This window comes from Euphorbia lathyris, chromosome 7 (assembly GCF_963576675.1).
Source record: "Euphorbia lathyris chromosome 7, ddEupLath1.1, whole genome shotgun sequence".
NCBI lineage: Eukaryota > Viridiplantae > Streptophyta > Magnoliopsida > Malpighiales > Euphorbiaceae > Euphorbia > Euphorbia lathyris.
In genome coordinates this window covers 50269353-50287958 of record NC_088916.1, presented here as the reverse complement: position 1 = coordinate 50287958, position 18606 = coordinate 50269353, and the positions used below count along the sequence as shown (strand labels likewise).

At 37.3% G+C, this 18606-nt stretch overlaps 1 protein-coding gene across 1 annotated transcript; it reads right to left on the bottom strand.

Annotated features, from left to right (window-relative positions):
• Positions 1 to 741: 741 nt before the first annotated feature.
• On the bottom strand, positions 742 to 6271 carry LOC136235585 (pentatricopeptide repeat-containing protein At2g04860). Its single transcript, XM_066025374.1, is given in 7 exon segments — positions 742 to 2785; positions 2991 to 3011; positions 3281 to 3325; positions 3714 to 3966; positions 4052 to 4860; positions 5797 to 5935; positions 6013 to 6271. Coding segments are annotated over 7 exon segments (3252 nt in total). The 5' UTR covers positions 6085 to 6271; the 3' UTR covers positions 742 to 872.
• Between the last annotated feature and the right edge of the window lie 12335 nt (positions 6272 to 18606).

The following is an 18606-nucleotide window of genomic DNA, read 5'->3' as shown; positions in this document are numbered from 1 at the left end:
TTTCGTTAATTTTCATAAATTTTTTATACGTCAAATAATTTGTTTTAATTTAAAATTTAATGTTATCATGTTATAAAGTTTTATATCATGAAATCAAGTTCAGTTCCATGTAGTTGAGAGAACATAAATATATTTTATCCATGTAATATATATATATATTTTTTTTTTTGAAAGACCACGTAATATATATTTTAAATCTATAAAATTGTCTTTTTTTTTGGGTTAAAAAACAACATGAAATCTGAACTCGCATCTTTTAATAAATAATTGGAGATTCAATTCAAATATGTATAAAACAACTTTAGCCATAATATTTAGGAGATACGGTGCAAAAATAACCTCAACATTATCGGTCAGGAGCAATTTTATCTTTACCGGTGACAAGTTGGATCAATTTGAGAAATAATTCATCCAGCTGTTTTCTCAATCAAAATCTAAATAGTTCGTCGAATTTAATCATAAAAAAATGTGAAATCTTTTTTACATCCAATTGATAGACAACCGGTACAGAATAATGAACAAAATATTTATCTTTTATAATGATACTGAAATTGATCCAACTTGTCAACATTACGGTAAAATTGTACCATTTTAAACGTTAGAACATGATGGTCAATATTAAAGGTATTTTTACAACTTAAATGCCTCTTAAAGCAGTTGGAAAGGCAGGAGGAGGAACTTTTTTAACTTTATTTAGGCAACATCTATAGTCTGGAAATGGAGAAATTTTAGTATATCGCGGCCGAATGACATGGTGCACTCGAAAGTAATTTGATTACACTGTCTATCCTGATTCCTAATTCCTAGTACAGTTGTTGTTAGAGAAATTTTATAGCACTCCCGGAATAATGCTCAACTCTACAAGTTTTTATTCATAAAGTCAGCTCAATTTGGCTAACTCCTGAGTTACCATCCCCTCCAGAATCTCTCATCATCTTCCTCACCCTTGCAACATCATCCCATCTACCTGTTATTGCATACAGATTTGACATCGAAACGTAAAGCCCGCCATTTCTGTAATCCAATAAATACAATTTCTTAGCCAAACATTCACCAAGCTTGACCTCTCCCTGTATGCAACAAGCACTCAGCAAAGCACCCCACACAGCAGAGTCAGGCTCAGTCTCCATATTCTTGACATATGACAATGCTTCCTCAAACAAACCCGCGCGAGCAACGAGACCAACCACACATGCATAATGTTGCAGAGTTGGAACCATACCGAACTCTTCTGTCATGGTCTTGAAGTACCTTCTCCCTTCAGAAACAAGACCCCCATGTGTGCAGGCAGCTAAAACTCCTAGAAAAGTTATGTCATCAGGTTCTATTCCTCGCTCTTGCATTTCGGAGTAACAAATTAGAGCCTTTTGCTCAAATCCGTACCAACTGTATCCTGAGATGATTGTGTTCCATGTAGCTAAACAAGGTTGACCAATGCTCTTGAATACCCTTTCTGCTTGCACTATGCTTCCACATTTGGTATACATGTCTATAAGAGCAGTTCCAACAAAATCTTCCACTTCTAGTTTGTTTCTAAGAATGTAACTGTGAAGTCTCTGCCCCAATTGCAAGTATCCGAGTTGGGAACAACCCGAAAGTAAACTAGCAACCGTAATGGCATCTGGATTATGTCCGGACACCTTCATTTGGCAAAAGAGCAGCATGGCATCTCTCGCTCTTCCGGATTGTACACAGCCAGATATCACTGAGTTCCAAGTGATCAGTGGTTTCTCATGAACTTCAGAGAACAAAACGAATACAGCTTCCATGTCATTCAATTTCGAATACATGCTAATTAGCCCATTTGCGACCAAATTGTGGATGTCCAAGCCACTCTTTAATGCATAACCATGAAAAGCAAGCCCAACGCTCGCGTAATCATGGTCGATAATCCTGTGAAGGATGCTAACCATAGCAACTGAATCTAGTTTCATGTTTAGGTGCTGCATTAGAGAAAAACATTCCACCACCAATCCCATATGCCCTTTCTCGGCATGGCCTGAAATAATAGCAGTCAAGGAAACCAAGTTTTTCTGCGGCAAGGACAAGCTGAGCAATTCTGCTGATTCTACACTCCCACATCTTGCGTATAGACAAACTAATGAAGTAATTACAGATTCATCATTGACAAGACCTGTTTTGATGGTATAACAATGTGTAGATTCTGGATCAGAATTTGCTGATAGAAGACTCATAATGGTAACAAAGTTAACTTCAACTTCTGCCTCAACCATCTTCTTGAACACAATCATAGCCTCATTGAAAAAACCGTTCTGACCATATGCATTGATCATCGTGTTCCAAGAGACCACACTCTTATCTACTATTTCTTCAAACAGATATTCTGAAGCTCTCAAATCCCCAAATTTAGCATACATTGATGTCAATACATTTTTCACCTGAGAATCTAAATCAAGGCCAGACTTAATCCCAAATCCATGAATAGATTTCCCTTGAAACACAAATTCACTCTGCCCACAAGATGGAAGCAAACCAACTAATGTAGTTGGACTAGGGAAGAAACCCAATTGAAGCATCTGAATAAAAAGCTCTAATGCGCTAAAATCGTACCCATTCCGTGAATATCCACAAATCAAGGCATTCCAAGAAACGACATCTCTATCAGGCATAAAATCAAAAACTTGGTGTGCATACCTTACACAGCCCAATTTCATGTACAAATCAAGGAGAGCTGTGCTCACATAGACAAACTGGTCAATAGCACATTTAATTAAGGGGGTGTGGATCTGACTGGCTTCAATTTTAGCATTCAGTGCGTTTGCAACTGATGAAGATGAAGTAGAGGATTTAAGAAGTAAAGAGAAAGTGAAGTCATTTGGTTTGATGTCCAATTGCAATAATTGGCGAAAAAGAATAAGTGATGATTTGGGGTTTCTGGCCTCAATGTAAGATCTGAGTAGAGAGTGAAAGAAAGAGAGAGTGGATTTGGAAGACACAGCTACAGAGGAGGCTAAGTTCATGCTCTGGACTGTTTGGCGCGAAATTTGGCCCTGCCCTCCTTCTGGATCCGGCAGACATTCAATACATAATTACAAATATTAATTCTCAATTTTTATTTTTTTTTTTTTGACAAAAAACGACAACTTTATTAGCTAACAGGAGAAGCGTCTGAATACAGACTAAACAAATAAATAAAAGAATTAGCATAGGACCGTACATTTCGTGCCAAAGTATGGGTTGCACCGTTCACTAATCTTGAAACAAATCTTACCGAAAACCTAGGGTGATTATAAAGAATCGATGACATATCTCTGATAACTTGACCAAACTCAGTAAGATCTTTTTTCCGTGTCGTTAGAGAATCAATAACAACCTTAGCATCCGACTCAAACTCAATGGAATTGTAGGCTAGAGAACATGCCCATTCCATAGATTCCTTTAAGGCGAGGGCCTTGGCCATTTTAACCGACACAATTCCTTTTGCGTGTATACTGAAACCTTGAATAAAATTACCATGACAGTCGCGTATAATTGCTCCCGCACCAAAAGCTCCATTCACAAATTTTAATTTTATTTGTGATTAAAGGGATAATTTTACATGTAAAAACATAAAGGATGCAATTTTACTTTTTAAGGTTATTAAGTTGGAACAATTTCAACATATGTTATCATTCATGTAAGAAATCACACAAATGTATACATGTAACCATACATACATATTGGCATTTGTTTCTAATACAAGACTCATTTTCCATTTTTGACCCATACAGCATAGCTTTCTCCAGATGTAGCAACCTTAAATTCATTTGAAGGAAGAAGATATCCAAGATCCATCCTTGCCCCAATCTTCACTATTACATTATCATTTACTGCAGCCATATACAGGTCTGATTCTGCTGCCATAATTTGCACTCTACTTTTAGAATCAATCCCATTGCTCCTCCTAATTGAGGCTAATTTACTAATCTGATCCTTCAGCCTCCAATCAATGAAATGATCATAAAACTGCGAAAAAACAAAGAAAGGATTCAGCAAAAATACAGTCAAAATTAATAGAGCTATAAAAGATAGATAGATGAGAAGTTATTACAATGGATGGAGTCCCAGGGTGAGTAAGAATATAAGCATATCCTTGCATAACTTTATCAGAAGGAAAAGGCCAAAGCTTTTGAGTAGAACCAGTGTCATGATTATCAATAAAAGTGACTGCATTCTCCGGCATTACCCCAATCAATCCGGCTGGTTTTCCATTAGCATCTTTCAACCTCCATAGCTCTCCTTGTACAGAAGCTTGAAGTATCCCTTTTGTTGTGAAATCAAATGCTGTAACAACTCCTCCAGCAGCTTCAATCCAATCTTTTAGACCATTCCTATGTCCATCCTGATTATATTCAGGTTTTCCATCTTGTCCATAAGCAAGAGAATCCCATTTCTCACCAACTGCAAAATCTGGTTTTGTTCTTTCCATGTAAAGTTTTGTTATACTTGGAGCATAGCCTTTTACAAAATCGAATCGCCATCCATCGAATCCGATTTCAGAAGATTTCAACCAGTTCATCCAATCTGAAAGCTCGTTTTGAACTCGGGGATTGAGATGGTCAATGTCAGGGGCAGGTTCAAAGTGTTCTCCTGAGTCAAGATTTCCTTGGCCATTTGAATAAGTAGTATCATCTCTGCAGATTAAGGATGGCCCCCAATCGAGGCGATCATCGGCAGTTCCGCCTTCAAAGATGCACCATATGCCTCTTTCATCTTGCTTCTCTGCTGTTCTGTGATTTATCACTATGTCTGCCAAGCACTTGATCCCCTTTTCATGTAATGCTTGTATTAATGATTTTAGTTCTTGCTCAGTTCCATATTTTGATGCATTCAGATCATAAAGTCGACCAGGCATGTAACCTGCATAAGTGATATTGAATGTTTAGACTGTGAAGCTAATGAGATGTTTTGCTGATCTTAATTTGAATTTTTCTAGATCCAAATAAGTGATATTCAATCAGTTGATATAGCATAACATAATATTGCTTTATGCAAAGGATAAAAGGGTCAAATTGACATAGACTTGTCATTCTGGACTAATTCAATTCAAAATGACAAGTTAAGACATCAAATTAATATTAAAGTTCAGTTTGGAACAAAGTGAGCAAGCAAACCAAGAAGGGCAAAATAGATCTGCTATCTAGCTTATAAAAGATGTTTAATTTTAGTGATTCCCTTAATTTGCTGAATGGTGGAGCTCATGACTTTGCTGATACTATAATAGAAAATTTATGTAATTTTGACACTACAAGTTCGAGTATCCGAATGTGGGGCGAGAAGTTATACAGTGGACCGAATGCAATGTACCCGATAAATGGAAAAAAAAGAAATTGGAGATTGGTCCGAAGAAAAAAAGAAAAGTGTACTATTACTATATTTTCATTGATGAGGTACAATAAATCGAGACTATAGTAAAATTTCAGTGATTAGGATCCAATTTAAAAAAGACGACGACAACAACAACAACAAAGTATTGGTTCCGAAATGATTCGGGGTCAGCTAATATGAACCATCATACGAAACCGTGAAATCAAGTCATGTCAGCGACATAAATTCTCTCCTTCCACTCCGTCCTATCCACTGGGATATTTTCCTCAATTTAACCTCCCCCAAACAAGGGCTTAAAAAAACACTAAAAGTGATTGAAGTTCTCAAATTGCTTAAACTAAAACTAAAGTTATTGAATTCAAGTAATTGGATATATGAAAAAAAAAAGAACGAATGAACTCTAGTTTGTGTTAGTAATTAGGCAGGCAAAGCATGAGAAATGAAAGACAGAGAAAGAGGAATTGGCACCTTGTGGTGAAACAGATTGGGAGGGCGGAGGAAGCCAGACATGAGTGATTCCTGCGTTAGCCAGGTCAGGGATTGAGTTTTTAAGAGAATTATACCATCCTCCTCCTCCTCCTTTGTTAGCTGATTCCCAATTGAACCCCTTTCACAACACACAAAACACAAACAATTTAAATTGATGGCTTCTGTAAGTACAAATCAAAAAGTATGAATTCATACCTGAAACAATAATGTTGCAGATGTGAATAAAGGGAAGATTGAGATGAAGGAAACCCATTTCACAATCCTCATTCGTTTTGTTTTAGGAGAATATCTGTCTGCTCGGTTACACTATTTTAAAGGCATCTTTGCTTTTAGTTGAATTTATGCGTACGCGTCAATCTCATTATTAATTCAGATTATGTCAAACACCAATATGGATTGGATTGGAATAACAGCTAAGTTTTTTGTTTTTCTTATTTTTTCTTATTTTGGATCAATCTATATTTTCTTTCTTACACACATCTTTTAAGGATAATTGCTGTCTCATCTTCACAAATTATTGACATACCTCTTGCTTCTACTGTTACATCTACAAATTATTAAAGCCAGGACTAAGATGGTAGATGTTGCTGAAAAAAGATGTCAAACATTCACATGTATTCATGTTTGCCAATTCAATTTCCTTTCACACCTCATCAAATGTTAAGCCAAATCAATATTTGGTTGCGTAGTAATTAATTTTAAGAGTTTGGAACCAACATAAACTTCTATTGAATTTCAAAAAATTTATACAGCAATATAGACATCAGTTACAACCGACTTCCATAACTTCTCATAAACATAAGCAATAACTGAATAACTTCTCCTGAATTCAAATAATTAAATAAAACATTATCTGCTAATAAGGCACATTTCCAACAAACTCCTCATTGCCTTAGTATTTACAAAACCTTCTGGCTGCTCAACAAAAATTTCTTCACCAAGATAGCCATTTAGAAAGGCTCATTTAACATCCAATTGGTAAAGCTTCCACTCATTTTGTGTAGCCAATGCCAATAACATTCTGATGGTGTCCAAGCGTGCAACAAGAGCAAAAGTTTCTGAAAAATCCACACCAAAAACTTGACTGTACCCTTTAACAACTAGCCTCGCTTTGTGTTTGTTGACAGAACTATCAGCATTGAGTTTGGTTCTAAAACCCCATTTAACTCCAATTTTCTTTCTATTTTGAGGCATGTCAACTAGCTCCCAAGTGTCATTCTTCTCAATCATACGAAGCTCCTCTTTCATGGCTTCTATCCATTTGTCATCCTTCTTGGCTTCTTTAAATTCCGAAGACTCAAAAACAGCAACATTACTTCTTTCATAGATATTAGATAGAGATCTTGTGCCACGAACACTAACATCATCGATCTTTTCATCAAGAATCTGCAAATTTGTTGGTGATTGCCTTTCAAGTGACTCCTCCCAACTCCATTGTTTATCTTCCATGAACTTGACATCTCGGCTCACAATAATTTTCCCATTTTGTGGTTGGAAAATTCTGTAAGCTTTTGAAGTGCTGAACCATGCCTCAAATGGTGTTTTTCCTTGCACAGCTCTAGTGGGCAGCCTGTTTAGTAGAAAAACTGCAGTACTCGCTGCTTCCGCCCAAAGACTTTTTGGCAATTCCTTTTCATGAAGCATGCATCTAGCCATCTCCATGACACTCCGATTCTTTCTCTCACTTACACCGTTCTGTTGTGGTGTGTAAGGTGTTGTAAGTTGATTGCTAACATGACTTGCTGGTGTTGCTTGCTCATCCTCCATCAAATTTAAGGCAAAACTTTTGGCTTTCATCTTCACTTTAAACACATCTTTGCCCCTTGTATCCTTGATGAAGCACCACTTGTCTTCAAAAGTAACTTTGAAGCCCTTTTCAACAAGTTGTCCAACACTAAGCAAGTTTTGATCAATGTCAGGCACGTATAAAACATCAGTAATATATTTTACACCTGCTAAGCTTTCAATGGCCACTGTTCCTTTTCCTTTCACTGAGATAAACTCACCATTTCCAATTTTGACTTTAGAAATGAGAGTTTTATCTATTTCTATGAAAATAGTTTGATCGTTGGTCATGTGATTTGTGCAACCACTATCTATCAACCACGCATCACTGGAGCTGTTGTTAATTGCAAAACACGTTGCCACAAAGAGTTGCTCTTCATCTTGTTCTTCTGTGACTTTTGCGGCTTCAGTTTGTTGTGATCTGCAAACCTTTTCCATGTGGCCCATATTACCACATTTCCTGCACTTGATGTCAGGCCGCCACCAGCATCTTTTTGCCATATGATTCATCTTCTTGCAATGCGGGCAAGGTGTGCTCACATCATTTTTGTTATCACTGCTGAACTTGTTTTTCTTCTTCTCCTTGTAATTTTTGTCTTTGCTGCCTCCTGAACTTTCAGTTTTGGCCTTGAAAGCACCTTCTACCATTTCTTCTTTTCTCACCATTCTCCTTTGCTCTTGAGCCTATAAAGCATTCACTAATTCTGCCAAAGATATGTTTGACAGATCTTTAGACTCCTCCAAAGAAGAAATCTTAGACTCATATTTTTCAGGCAAAAGTAACAAGGATTTTTTGGACAATTCTCTCATCAGAGAACTCCTTACCAAGTAGCCTGACTTTGTTAACAATGCCCAGCAACTTGTCAGAATAGTCTTTAATTGTTTCTGACTCCCTCATCTTCAGCATCTCAAATTCTCTAATCAAATTGAGCACCTGCATGTTCTTGGTTCTTTCATTTCCCTGGTACTCCTTCTTGATGTAGTCCCATATTTCTTTTGCTGATTCCAGACTCATAATTCTAGTAAATATGGTGTTGGAAACAGAAGAAAAAAGACAGGCTTTAGCTTTTGACTTCCTTGTCTTTCTCTCCTTATGATTCTTTATCCGTGCCATTGTTGGATTTAGTGGAAGCGGAGCAACTTCATAATCTTCTTCTACAGCCTCCCAAAGATCTAATGCATCAAGATAAACCTTCATTTTAATAGCCCAAGCTTGATAATTCTGGCCATCAAAAACTGGTGCAACAACCTGATTAAAAGATACTGCATCTGCTTCCATTCTCACAGATCCCTCAAGATAATTTGCTCTGATACCAATTTGTAGTAATTAACTTTTAAGAGTTTGGAACTAACATAAACTTCTATTGAACTTCAGGAAATTTATACAGCAATACAGACATCAGTTACAACTGACTTCCATAACTTCTCCTAAACATAAGCAATAACTGAATAACTTCTCCTGAATTCAAATAATTAAATAAAACATTATCTGCTAATAAATTAACTAAGGCACATTTCCAACAGGTTGTTATACAAACAAATGCTCACTGTATTACTATTATAGAGAAAATTATTTTAAGTTCACTATCATCATTAAAGTTAGACAACTATAAATAAGATTTCAATGGATATAAACAAATCAATTGTGGGTGGAAAATATTTTTTTTGCCAATTGTAAAATAGAGAGTTATACCCAGAACCGATTAATAAAAAATTGGCACATCAATATTAAGGCTCCGTTTGATACGATGTAGTGAGCAATGTAATAGAATGTCTATTGCAATTGAGGTTTATTACCATGTTTGATTATTTGTATTGTTTTTTTTTGTTATAATTGAATCATAGATACATAACTCGATTTTTCTTTTCAAATTTATATAATTGACATGAATTCCCATTATAAAATATTTTAACATGTGTTGGGAGGTCTTCTAAATACACTCTGACGGTCAAGTTAATATGGATATAGAGAAGTAACGAGAGAGAAAAAGAGGGAATTCTTGAATCCTCTATATGGATGCCAAGTGGTGGTATTTATAGACTTTGGAGGAGGGTGATATATCCTTAATTCCCTATAATCTGACTCGATTGGGTGCGAGCGGATACAGGTTACCCATGTGGCCTGGTGGGTTGTACTCATAGGTTGGCCTGGATCTGCCTTTTAATTGAGTCCGATGGACTCATTTGACACATTAGGAACTCCCTTCTAACTTTGAGTCTTCTACAATGAGTGTGATATATTATACCCCGTATAATTTCGGCTTCACCTAGATCTTTTACTTTGAAACACTTTGTAATCACTGCTTACCTTTTAACAGTGTTGGTACATTGTTTCAAAATTGGGTAGAATTCCAACTACTTGTAGGACTAGAATTGCAACATTGCTCCCACTAACCTTCTTGCAAAATGTAAGGCTCATCTTCATTCTTGATGGAGCCAAACCCTTTAACTGCTTTATTAAAATGAATATTCCAATTCCGGAATACTCGTATCGATAAATGAACCTTTAGAGTTTTCATACCCGATTAGAATACTTAAGATCGACAAAACTCTTTTGACATCCATGTAACAATATGATTCTCAATGATTGTTATTGATATGAAGTTTAGTATTTATACAGAATACAGTTCACTCTATAGTGAACGACTATAGTCAACAACTGAACCTATATTTTAGGCTAGAGATAAATAACAGAGTGATACAGATAAATGATAACTAAATACATAGTCTAATACACCCCCGTAGTCGAAAGGTTCGGAGGGCCACGTTGAGACTATTTCGAAAATTTTCAAACAGTGTTGACGGTAGACCTTTGGTAAAGATGTCAGCGATTTGATAACGAGATGACACATGAAGAACACAGACTTCTCCTTTGGAAACTCGTTCTCGGACAAAGTGAATATCCATTTCCACATGCTTAGTGCGGTGGTGCCGAACCGAGTTGCCTGTTAGATACACTGCGCTGACATTGTCACAGTACACTATTGAAGATTTCTGAATCGGACAGCCAAGTTCTAAAAGTAGATTGCGTATCCAGCATGTCTCAGATACGACGTTGGCAATGCCGCGATACTCGGCCTCTACGCTGGATCGGGACAGTGTTGGCTGTCTTTTTGCTGACCAAGAGATTAGATTGTCCCTTCGGAATACACAGTAGCCTGATGTTGATCGGCGAGTATCGGGACAGCCTGCCCAATCGGCATCCGTGTATGAAATTAATTAACTGGGAGAAGATGCTAGGAGTGTGAGGCCAAAATGAAGAGTGCCCTGAACATACATGAGGATGCGTTTAAGGGCAGCCATGTGTGTAGTTTTGGGGTTGTGCATGAACATGAATATCTGTTGAACCGCGTATGAAATATCGGGTCGGGTAAGGGTGAGATATTGAAGTGCACCAGCCAATCGTCTGTATTCGGTGGGGTCATGGTAAGCAGAACCAGAAGAGATACTGAGCTTTTGCTTGGTGTCAACCGGAGTGGTAGCCGAATTGCACGAGCTGAGTCCGCCTTTTTCAATTATTTCAGAAGCATACTTCCGCTGAGATATGAATAGAGAGCCAGGAGAGTGAGTGACTGATATGCCCAAAAAATATTGTAGAGGGCCCAAGTCTTTCATTGCAAATTTGGAGCTCAATTGGGAAATTACGGAAGCCTGAAGTGTGTCAGAAGAGGTTATTAGAACTATATCATCGACATACAGAAGGATGTATGCCGTGTCAGAGCCTTGTCTGTAGATAAATAATGAGCTGTCAGAGATGCTATTTGAGAAACCGATTTTGATGATAAAATTAGCAAACCGCTGATACTAGGCCCGAGGTGCCTGCTTGAGGCCGTACAATGATTTTTGTAGCAGACAGACATGATCCGGATACCTGGAATCCTGGAACCCCAATGGCTGATGCATGTAAACTGTTTCATTAAGATCCCCATGCAAGAAGGCATTTTTGTTGTCTAATTGTCGAATTTTCCAATTTTTAGACAAAGCTATGCTGAGGACAGCACGAATAGTAGCTGGTTTAACCACAGGGCTAAATGTTTCACCATAATCAACTCATGCCAACTGTCCGGACCCATTTCCAACCAATCTTTCTTTATATCGCTCAAAGGAGCCATCTGACTTCATTTTGTGCCTGAAAATCCACCAACTACGAATAATATTAGCACATTTTGGACGGGGTATAAGTACCCACGTCTTATTTTCAATAAGAGCCTCAAATTCATCAGTCATGGCTTGTATCCAGTTTGGATCACTTAATACAAGCAAAGGTATTTTTGGAATCGGAGATATGATAGGTTGTGTTAAAGTGGAGAGATTTAGCATTCGACGGGGTTTGTGTATTCCATGTTGGGCCCTTGTGGTCATTTTGTGAGTATTAGGAACTTGTAATTGAGGAGAAGGGGCAGAAGTATCAGAAGGTGTTTGTGATGCATTAGAGGAGGATATGGAAGACGATACTGACTCGGAGGATTGCGTTTGCAGTGTGCACGCAGACGATGATACGGATGGACTAAGATTATGCGACGAGACGGGAGACGATGCGGACGGGTTGTTTAGACTCGATGGGACAGCAGACAACACGGACTGACTGACTCAACTCGACTTAGGGGTAGACGACGCGAATGAAGGGTTTGGACTGGATGGAGCGACAGGTAACATGGACGATGCTACTGAGTTCGACGCGACAGGGGATAAAGACACGATAGATATGGGAGATGCGACAGACTCGGGGCTGACGGAAGTGTGACGAAGAGTAGGAGTTCGAAAGTGGATAGCAGGTAGTAAATCACTGTCCGACTCGACAGGAATTTGTGGGGGAGAAGCGCAATTGAGAGGCGCGCTGGAAAACGGAAGTGTCGATTCGTCAAAAATGACATGGCGAGAGATGATTATCTTATTCCTAGACATGTCCAGACACTTATATCCTCTATGATTAGATGGATAGCCTAAGAATACACATGGAGAAGAGCGAGACTCGAGCTTATTTCGTGTTTGGGATGGAATTAGAGGGAAGCAAAGGCATCCGAAGACGCGCAAGTGAGAATAGGTAGGTTCCTGTTTATACAGAATTTTGGTAGGTGATTGATATCCTAGAACTTTGTGAGGATATATATTTAGAAGATAAGTCGCTAATTCGAGACCATGTTGCCAGAATTTAAGAGGAATGGAGGCATGATGCATTATTGTTCGAATGAGATTATTAATGGTGCGAATGGTGCGTTCTGATTTGCCATTTTGACGTGAGGTGTATGGACATGAGAAACGAAATTGCATTCCATTAGTTTGATAAAATTATTTAAAGGAATTATTATTGAATTTACCCCCATTGTCACACTGAAAAACCTTAATTTCGATTTTAAATTGAGTTCGAACATATGACCGAAAAATAAGAAAAGATGAATAGACTTGTGATTTGTGGGCTAACGGAAAGGTCCATAGAAAATTTGTGTAAGAATCCAGAAATAATACATAAAAACGATGACCACCCGAGCTAAGAATGGGTGATGTCCAGATATCACTATGAATTAAATCAAATGGCATACAAGCAAAATTGTTGGAGGACTGAAAAGGTAATTTTACTTGTTTTCCATTAATACATGAAGAACAAACAGAAACATCCTTAACTTTATTACAAGAAATAAAATTTTTATTGAGCAGGGCGTTCAAAACAGGAAGCCTGGGATATCCTAATCTATTATGCCAAACGGCGGAAGACAAAGTAGTAAAAACAGAATGAGACGACGGTGAATTCTGGGAGCTAGAGGTGACTGGATATGTAACATCCCTAAAACCCTAACATATGAGTCTTCCCATATTCATATATGTTTTCATAATTGAATACATACATTTTAGATTCATCTCATTGTCAGTAGAAGTTTCGTATGCATAATGCGATTACCGTGCGATTAGTAGACGATTAATGTGTCGTTAAGATGTAATGATTGGTTAATTGATTTAGGACTTAAATGAATGAATGAATGAATTCAAATTTCCTAAATTGATTAACTTACACTTTAGGAGGGTTGAATTTGAGGTTTGTGAGCAAGCACGAGGTGTCACCCCCATATTAAGACAAAATACACCTCTTTGATTTAAAAAGATGTATATGTCTCAATTCTTATCTTTTGCTTCCCAAATTTCGACCAAAGCTTCACCAAAACCTTCCTTGTTCATACCTTAAACCTCTCCAAAGAAAAATCTTCCAATTTCAAGCCAAACAAGTTAAGTTAGGAAGCATACTAGGTGATAGACACAACTTGAAGGTTAGTACGTTGTTTTAGCTTGTTTTCTATGAGTTTGAGATTCTGAAATACCTAAGTATAATCATAGGATTTGTTGTGGATGAGTTAGATGTTGTTGAGTTTTGGTGTTGTTTAAAGTGGTTATAGGCTGTCCAAATGAAAGATATGTATCAAGTGCCCTAAACAGAAATAAAGGGTACTGCTTTCAGTCATTTTGGAGCATGTTTTTCATCTTGATATTGTTCGAATTTGGAGATACATAAAGAATAAACTATGTTCCTATATATGTTATGAAACCCTCTGTAAAATATGGGACTTTAATTCCATATATAGAGGAAGAAAACCTAGATGGATCATGACTGCCTCGAAATTGAATGTCATGTGAGGCAGCCATGTTGATATAGCATTTTGAGGACCTTAGATTCCGAATTTGAGAACGTTTATTTCTACAAACGTGTTCCTAACTACTTGAAGTATATTTCTATAAAAGGATTTGGCAATCCATTGTGTTTAGTGTGAGCTACGATGAGTGAATTATGATAGATGAAAATTTGGGTAGTCTGTTTCTTGGCTGGAAACAGGACAGAATCATTTTATATGCCATATATTGTGTAGAAGTGATATTAATGTGAATTTTGGATATGTTATACCCATATATGTCTAGTTTCAGCAGGTTCAAGAAACATGGCATTTGGATTCATATAGAGAAAGTTATGGCAGAATGTGTTCAAGTAGGTCATGTGATGATCTAAGACAAAAGAATTAGATTGCATGAACTTTTTGAATTTACTGTCTTGTAAATCATATAGCATTCATTAGTTTATATTTTCATTAAGTTTATGTTATGGCTAATTGTATAAATGTTATGTGACATTAGGAGGACAAGGTGCAATTGAACGCACACCCGATCGTGTAGAATAGATCAAACTGAGTGCGACGGTAAGCATATTGCTTATATATGTGTATGAATGTATTGTGCCTTGTAACTTGTTGAGTGTGAGATGTGGTTGAATCTAATGTGAATGATGTGAATAATGTTTGAGTGTTTGTAATACGTTATGATTGATAAGAAAGTGATATGATTGAGTATGTTGCAGTGTTATGAGTAAATACGGCATGTTGAGCCTTGTGCACATACTGGAACTGGATAATGGTTGGATTATAAATGAATATGAGCTTGCTTAGATGGATATGTGAAATGGTCCAAGTTGAGAGTGCTATCCGAATATTGTGAGCCGGAAGCACATGTGTTGAGATATATGAGTACGTAACTTGAGTTTAACTCCTCCGTAGCACATATGATTGTATTCCGAATTTAGTGAGCCGTGATACAGATTGGGCCCAAAGACCATTTTATATATATTGTCTAAGTATAGCAAGGACTTTCTAAAATAAGTATTACTATACTAAGTGAAACAAGTGAATATCTTTCTATTGAAAATTCTTACTTGGTACTGATGATATAATTTGATTTGTGCTATTTACATTACTTTTGTATATACATATATGCGTAATATGGCTATTGAGTAGGCAGCTCACCCCTTGCCAACAGATTTTACAGGTTAGGTGGAGTTCTTCTTGCTTAAGGTTGCACCGGCAGTGTCAGTCCATTCTCATCTAGACGTTTTGGAGTCTTGTGATCTACTTTTGTTTTGTAAATCCTCTATGTAGGATAATGACTTAAACGTGTATTGTAAATTGTAAATGCTTTCTCTTATGTATAATATGTAAAGTTTATATGAGATTGAAGTTTATATGATTGAGAATTTAAAGCATGTCTATAACTGATATTGTGTGAGATATCATGTGATCCTAGTGAGGGGGTTACATTTAGTGGTATCAGAGCGGGTCTACTTTCCTAGGGATTAGGTTGTGTATGACTTGTTTTGTATTCCTAGGTTAAGACCACATAATCATATTTTCTTATTCTAAAGCATGTTGACATGGTCATGTTTCATGTAGGGTTATGGAGTCTGATGGTGACAATGGACAATCCGGTAATGTGTCTAGTCATGGTTCAGTTGGTCATGTTCATGTGTCTGGGAGCTCAAAACATATAGGAGCTTTAGGACATGCAAGTTATCCTCAGGGTTACAACTAGTTTGAACAGATGATGGGAATCTATTTAGCTCAAGGTCAGCCTCAGCCACGTGTTCAAGCTCGTCGAGATGCGCCAGTCTTTGATAAAAATTTTAAAAGACTTAAAAAGATGGGTGCAACAGAGTTTGAGGGTAGTACAGATCCTGATATAACTGATAAATGGTGGGCCAAGATTGAAGATGTACTTGAGAACACAGAATGTCGACTAGACTCAATGGTCAAATATGTTTCTAATCTTTTCACTGGAGAAGCTTTAGAATGGTGTAGATCTATTAAAAGGACAAGAATTAGAACTGAAATGACATGGGATATTTTCAAGAAGTTGTTCACTAATAAATACATGCCAATGATATATAAAGATATGAAACAAACAGAGTTTTTAACCCTTATACAGGAGGATATGTCTATGGCTGAATACGAGCTTAGGTTTAACACTTTAGCCAAATATACACCTGCAAATGTGGCTACAGAAGAAGCAAAATGTCGTAGGTTTGAACATGGTCTACCCAGATGTTAGAATGGGGATTCATGCACATGAAACGAGCTTTAGATTGTTAGTAGAATCTGCACTCATAGCTGAGGAAATTGTGAAAGATAGAAAACAACTTTTTGTAACCAAAAGGGCTAGATTTGATACAGAGGGTCAGTCTGGCAGGCCATCAAAGAGAGGTGGATTCTTAGTTTCTTCTAGAGGCTATTCTCAACAATTTAGAGGTAGTAGTAGTATCCATCATGGTGGGACTAGATCACGGGGCGGATTTGGAGATGTTTTGAGTAGTGCTCCATCTGTTGGTAGTAACAGATTTTCAGGTGGTCTGTTTAATAGTGGGTATAAAGGAGGAGCGAGAACAACATCTTTTCAAGCTTGTCAGACATGTGGACGGGTACACAGAGGTGAGTGTTGGGGACCTTCCCTGGTTTGTAGCAGATGTGGCCGATCTCACACAGGAGAGTGTTATGGTTCATTTAAGAAGGGTACATGTTTTGAGTGTGGAGAAACAGGCCATTATCGTACATGTTGCAGTGTTATGAGTAAATACGGCATGTTGAGCCTTGTGCACATACTGGAACTGGATAATGGTTAGATTATAAATGAATATGAGCTTGCTTAGATGGATATGTGAAATGGTCCAAGTTGAGAGTGCTATCCGAATATTGTGAGCCGGAAGCACATGTGTTGAGATATATGAGTACGTGAGTTGAGTTTAACTCCTCCGTAGCACAGATGATTGTATTCCGAATTTAGTGAGCCGAGATACAGATTGGGCCTAAGGACCATTTTATATAAATTGTCTAAGTATAGCAAGGCCTTTCTAAAATAAGTATTACTATACTAAGTGAAACAAGTGAATATCTTTCTATTGAAAATTCTAACTTGGTACTGATGATATAATTTGATTTGTGCTATTTACATTACTTTTGTATATACATATATGCGTAATATGGTTATTGAGTAGGCAACTCACCCCTTGCCAACAGATTTTACAGGTTAGGTGGAGTTCTTCTTGCTTAAGGTTGCACCGGCAGTGTTAGTCCATTCTCATCTAGGCATTTTGGAGTCTTGTGATCTACTTTTATTTTGTAAAGCCTCTATGTAGGATAATGACTTAAACGTGTATTGTAAATTGTAAATGCTTTCTCTTATGTATAATATGTAAATTTTATATGAAATTGATTGAGAATTGAAAGCATGTCTATAACTGATATTGTGTGAGATATCATGTGATCCTAGTGAGGGGGTTACATTTAGTGGTATCAGAGCGGGTCTACTTTCCTAGGGATTAGGTTGTGTATGACTTGTTTTGGATTCCTAGGTTAAGACCACATAATCATATTTTCTTATTCTAAAGCATGTTGACATGGTCATGTTTCATGTAGGGTTATGGAGTCTGATGGTGACAATGGACAATCCGGTAATGTGTCTAGTCATGGTTCAGTTGGTCATGTTCATGTGTCTGGGAGCTCAAAACATATAGGAGCTTTAGGACATGCAAGTTATCCTCAGGGTTACAACTAGTTTGAACAGATGATGGGAATCTATTTAGCTCAAGGTCAGCCTCAGCCACGTGTTCAAGCTCGTCGAGATGCGCCAGTCTTTGATAAAAATTTTAAAAGACTTAAAAAGATGGGTGCAACAGAGTTTGAGGGTAGTACAGATCCTGATATAACTGATAAATGGTGGGCCAAGATTGAAGATGTACTTGAGAACACAGAATGTCGACTAGACTCAATGGTCAAATATGTTTCTAATCTTTTCACTGGAGAAGCTTTAGAATGGTGTAGATCTATTAAAAGGACAAGAATTAGAACTGAAATGACATGGGATATTTTCAAGAAGTTGTTCACTAATAAATACATGCCAATGATATATAAAGATATGAAACAAACAGAGTTTTTAACCCTTATACAGGAGGATATGTCTATGGCTGAATACGAGCTTAGGTTTAACACTTTAGCCAAATATACACCTGCAAATGTGGCTACAGAAGAAGCAAAATGTCGTAGGTTTGAACATGGTCTACCCAGATGTTAGAATGGGGATTCATGCACATGAAACGAGCTTTAGATTGTTAGTAGAATCTGCACTCATAGCTGAGGAAATTGTGAAAGATAGAAAACAACTTTTTGTAACCAAAAGGGCTAGATTTGATACAGAGGGTCAGTC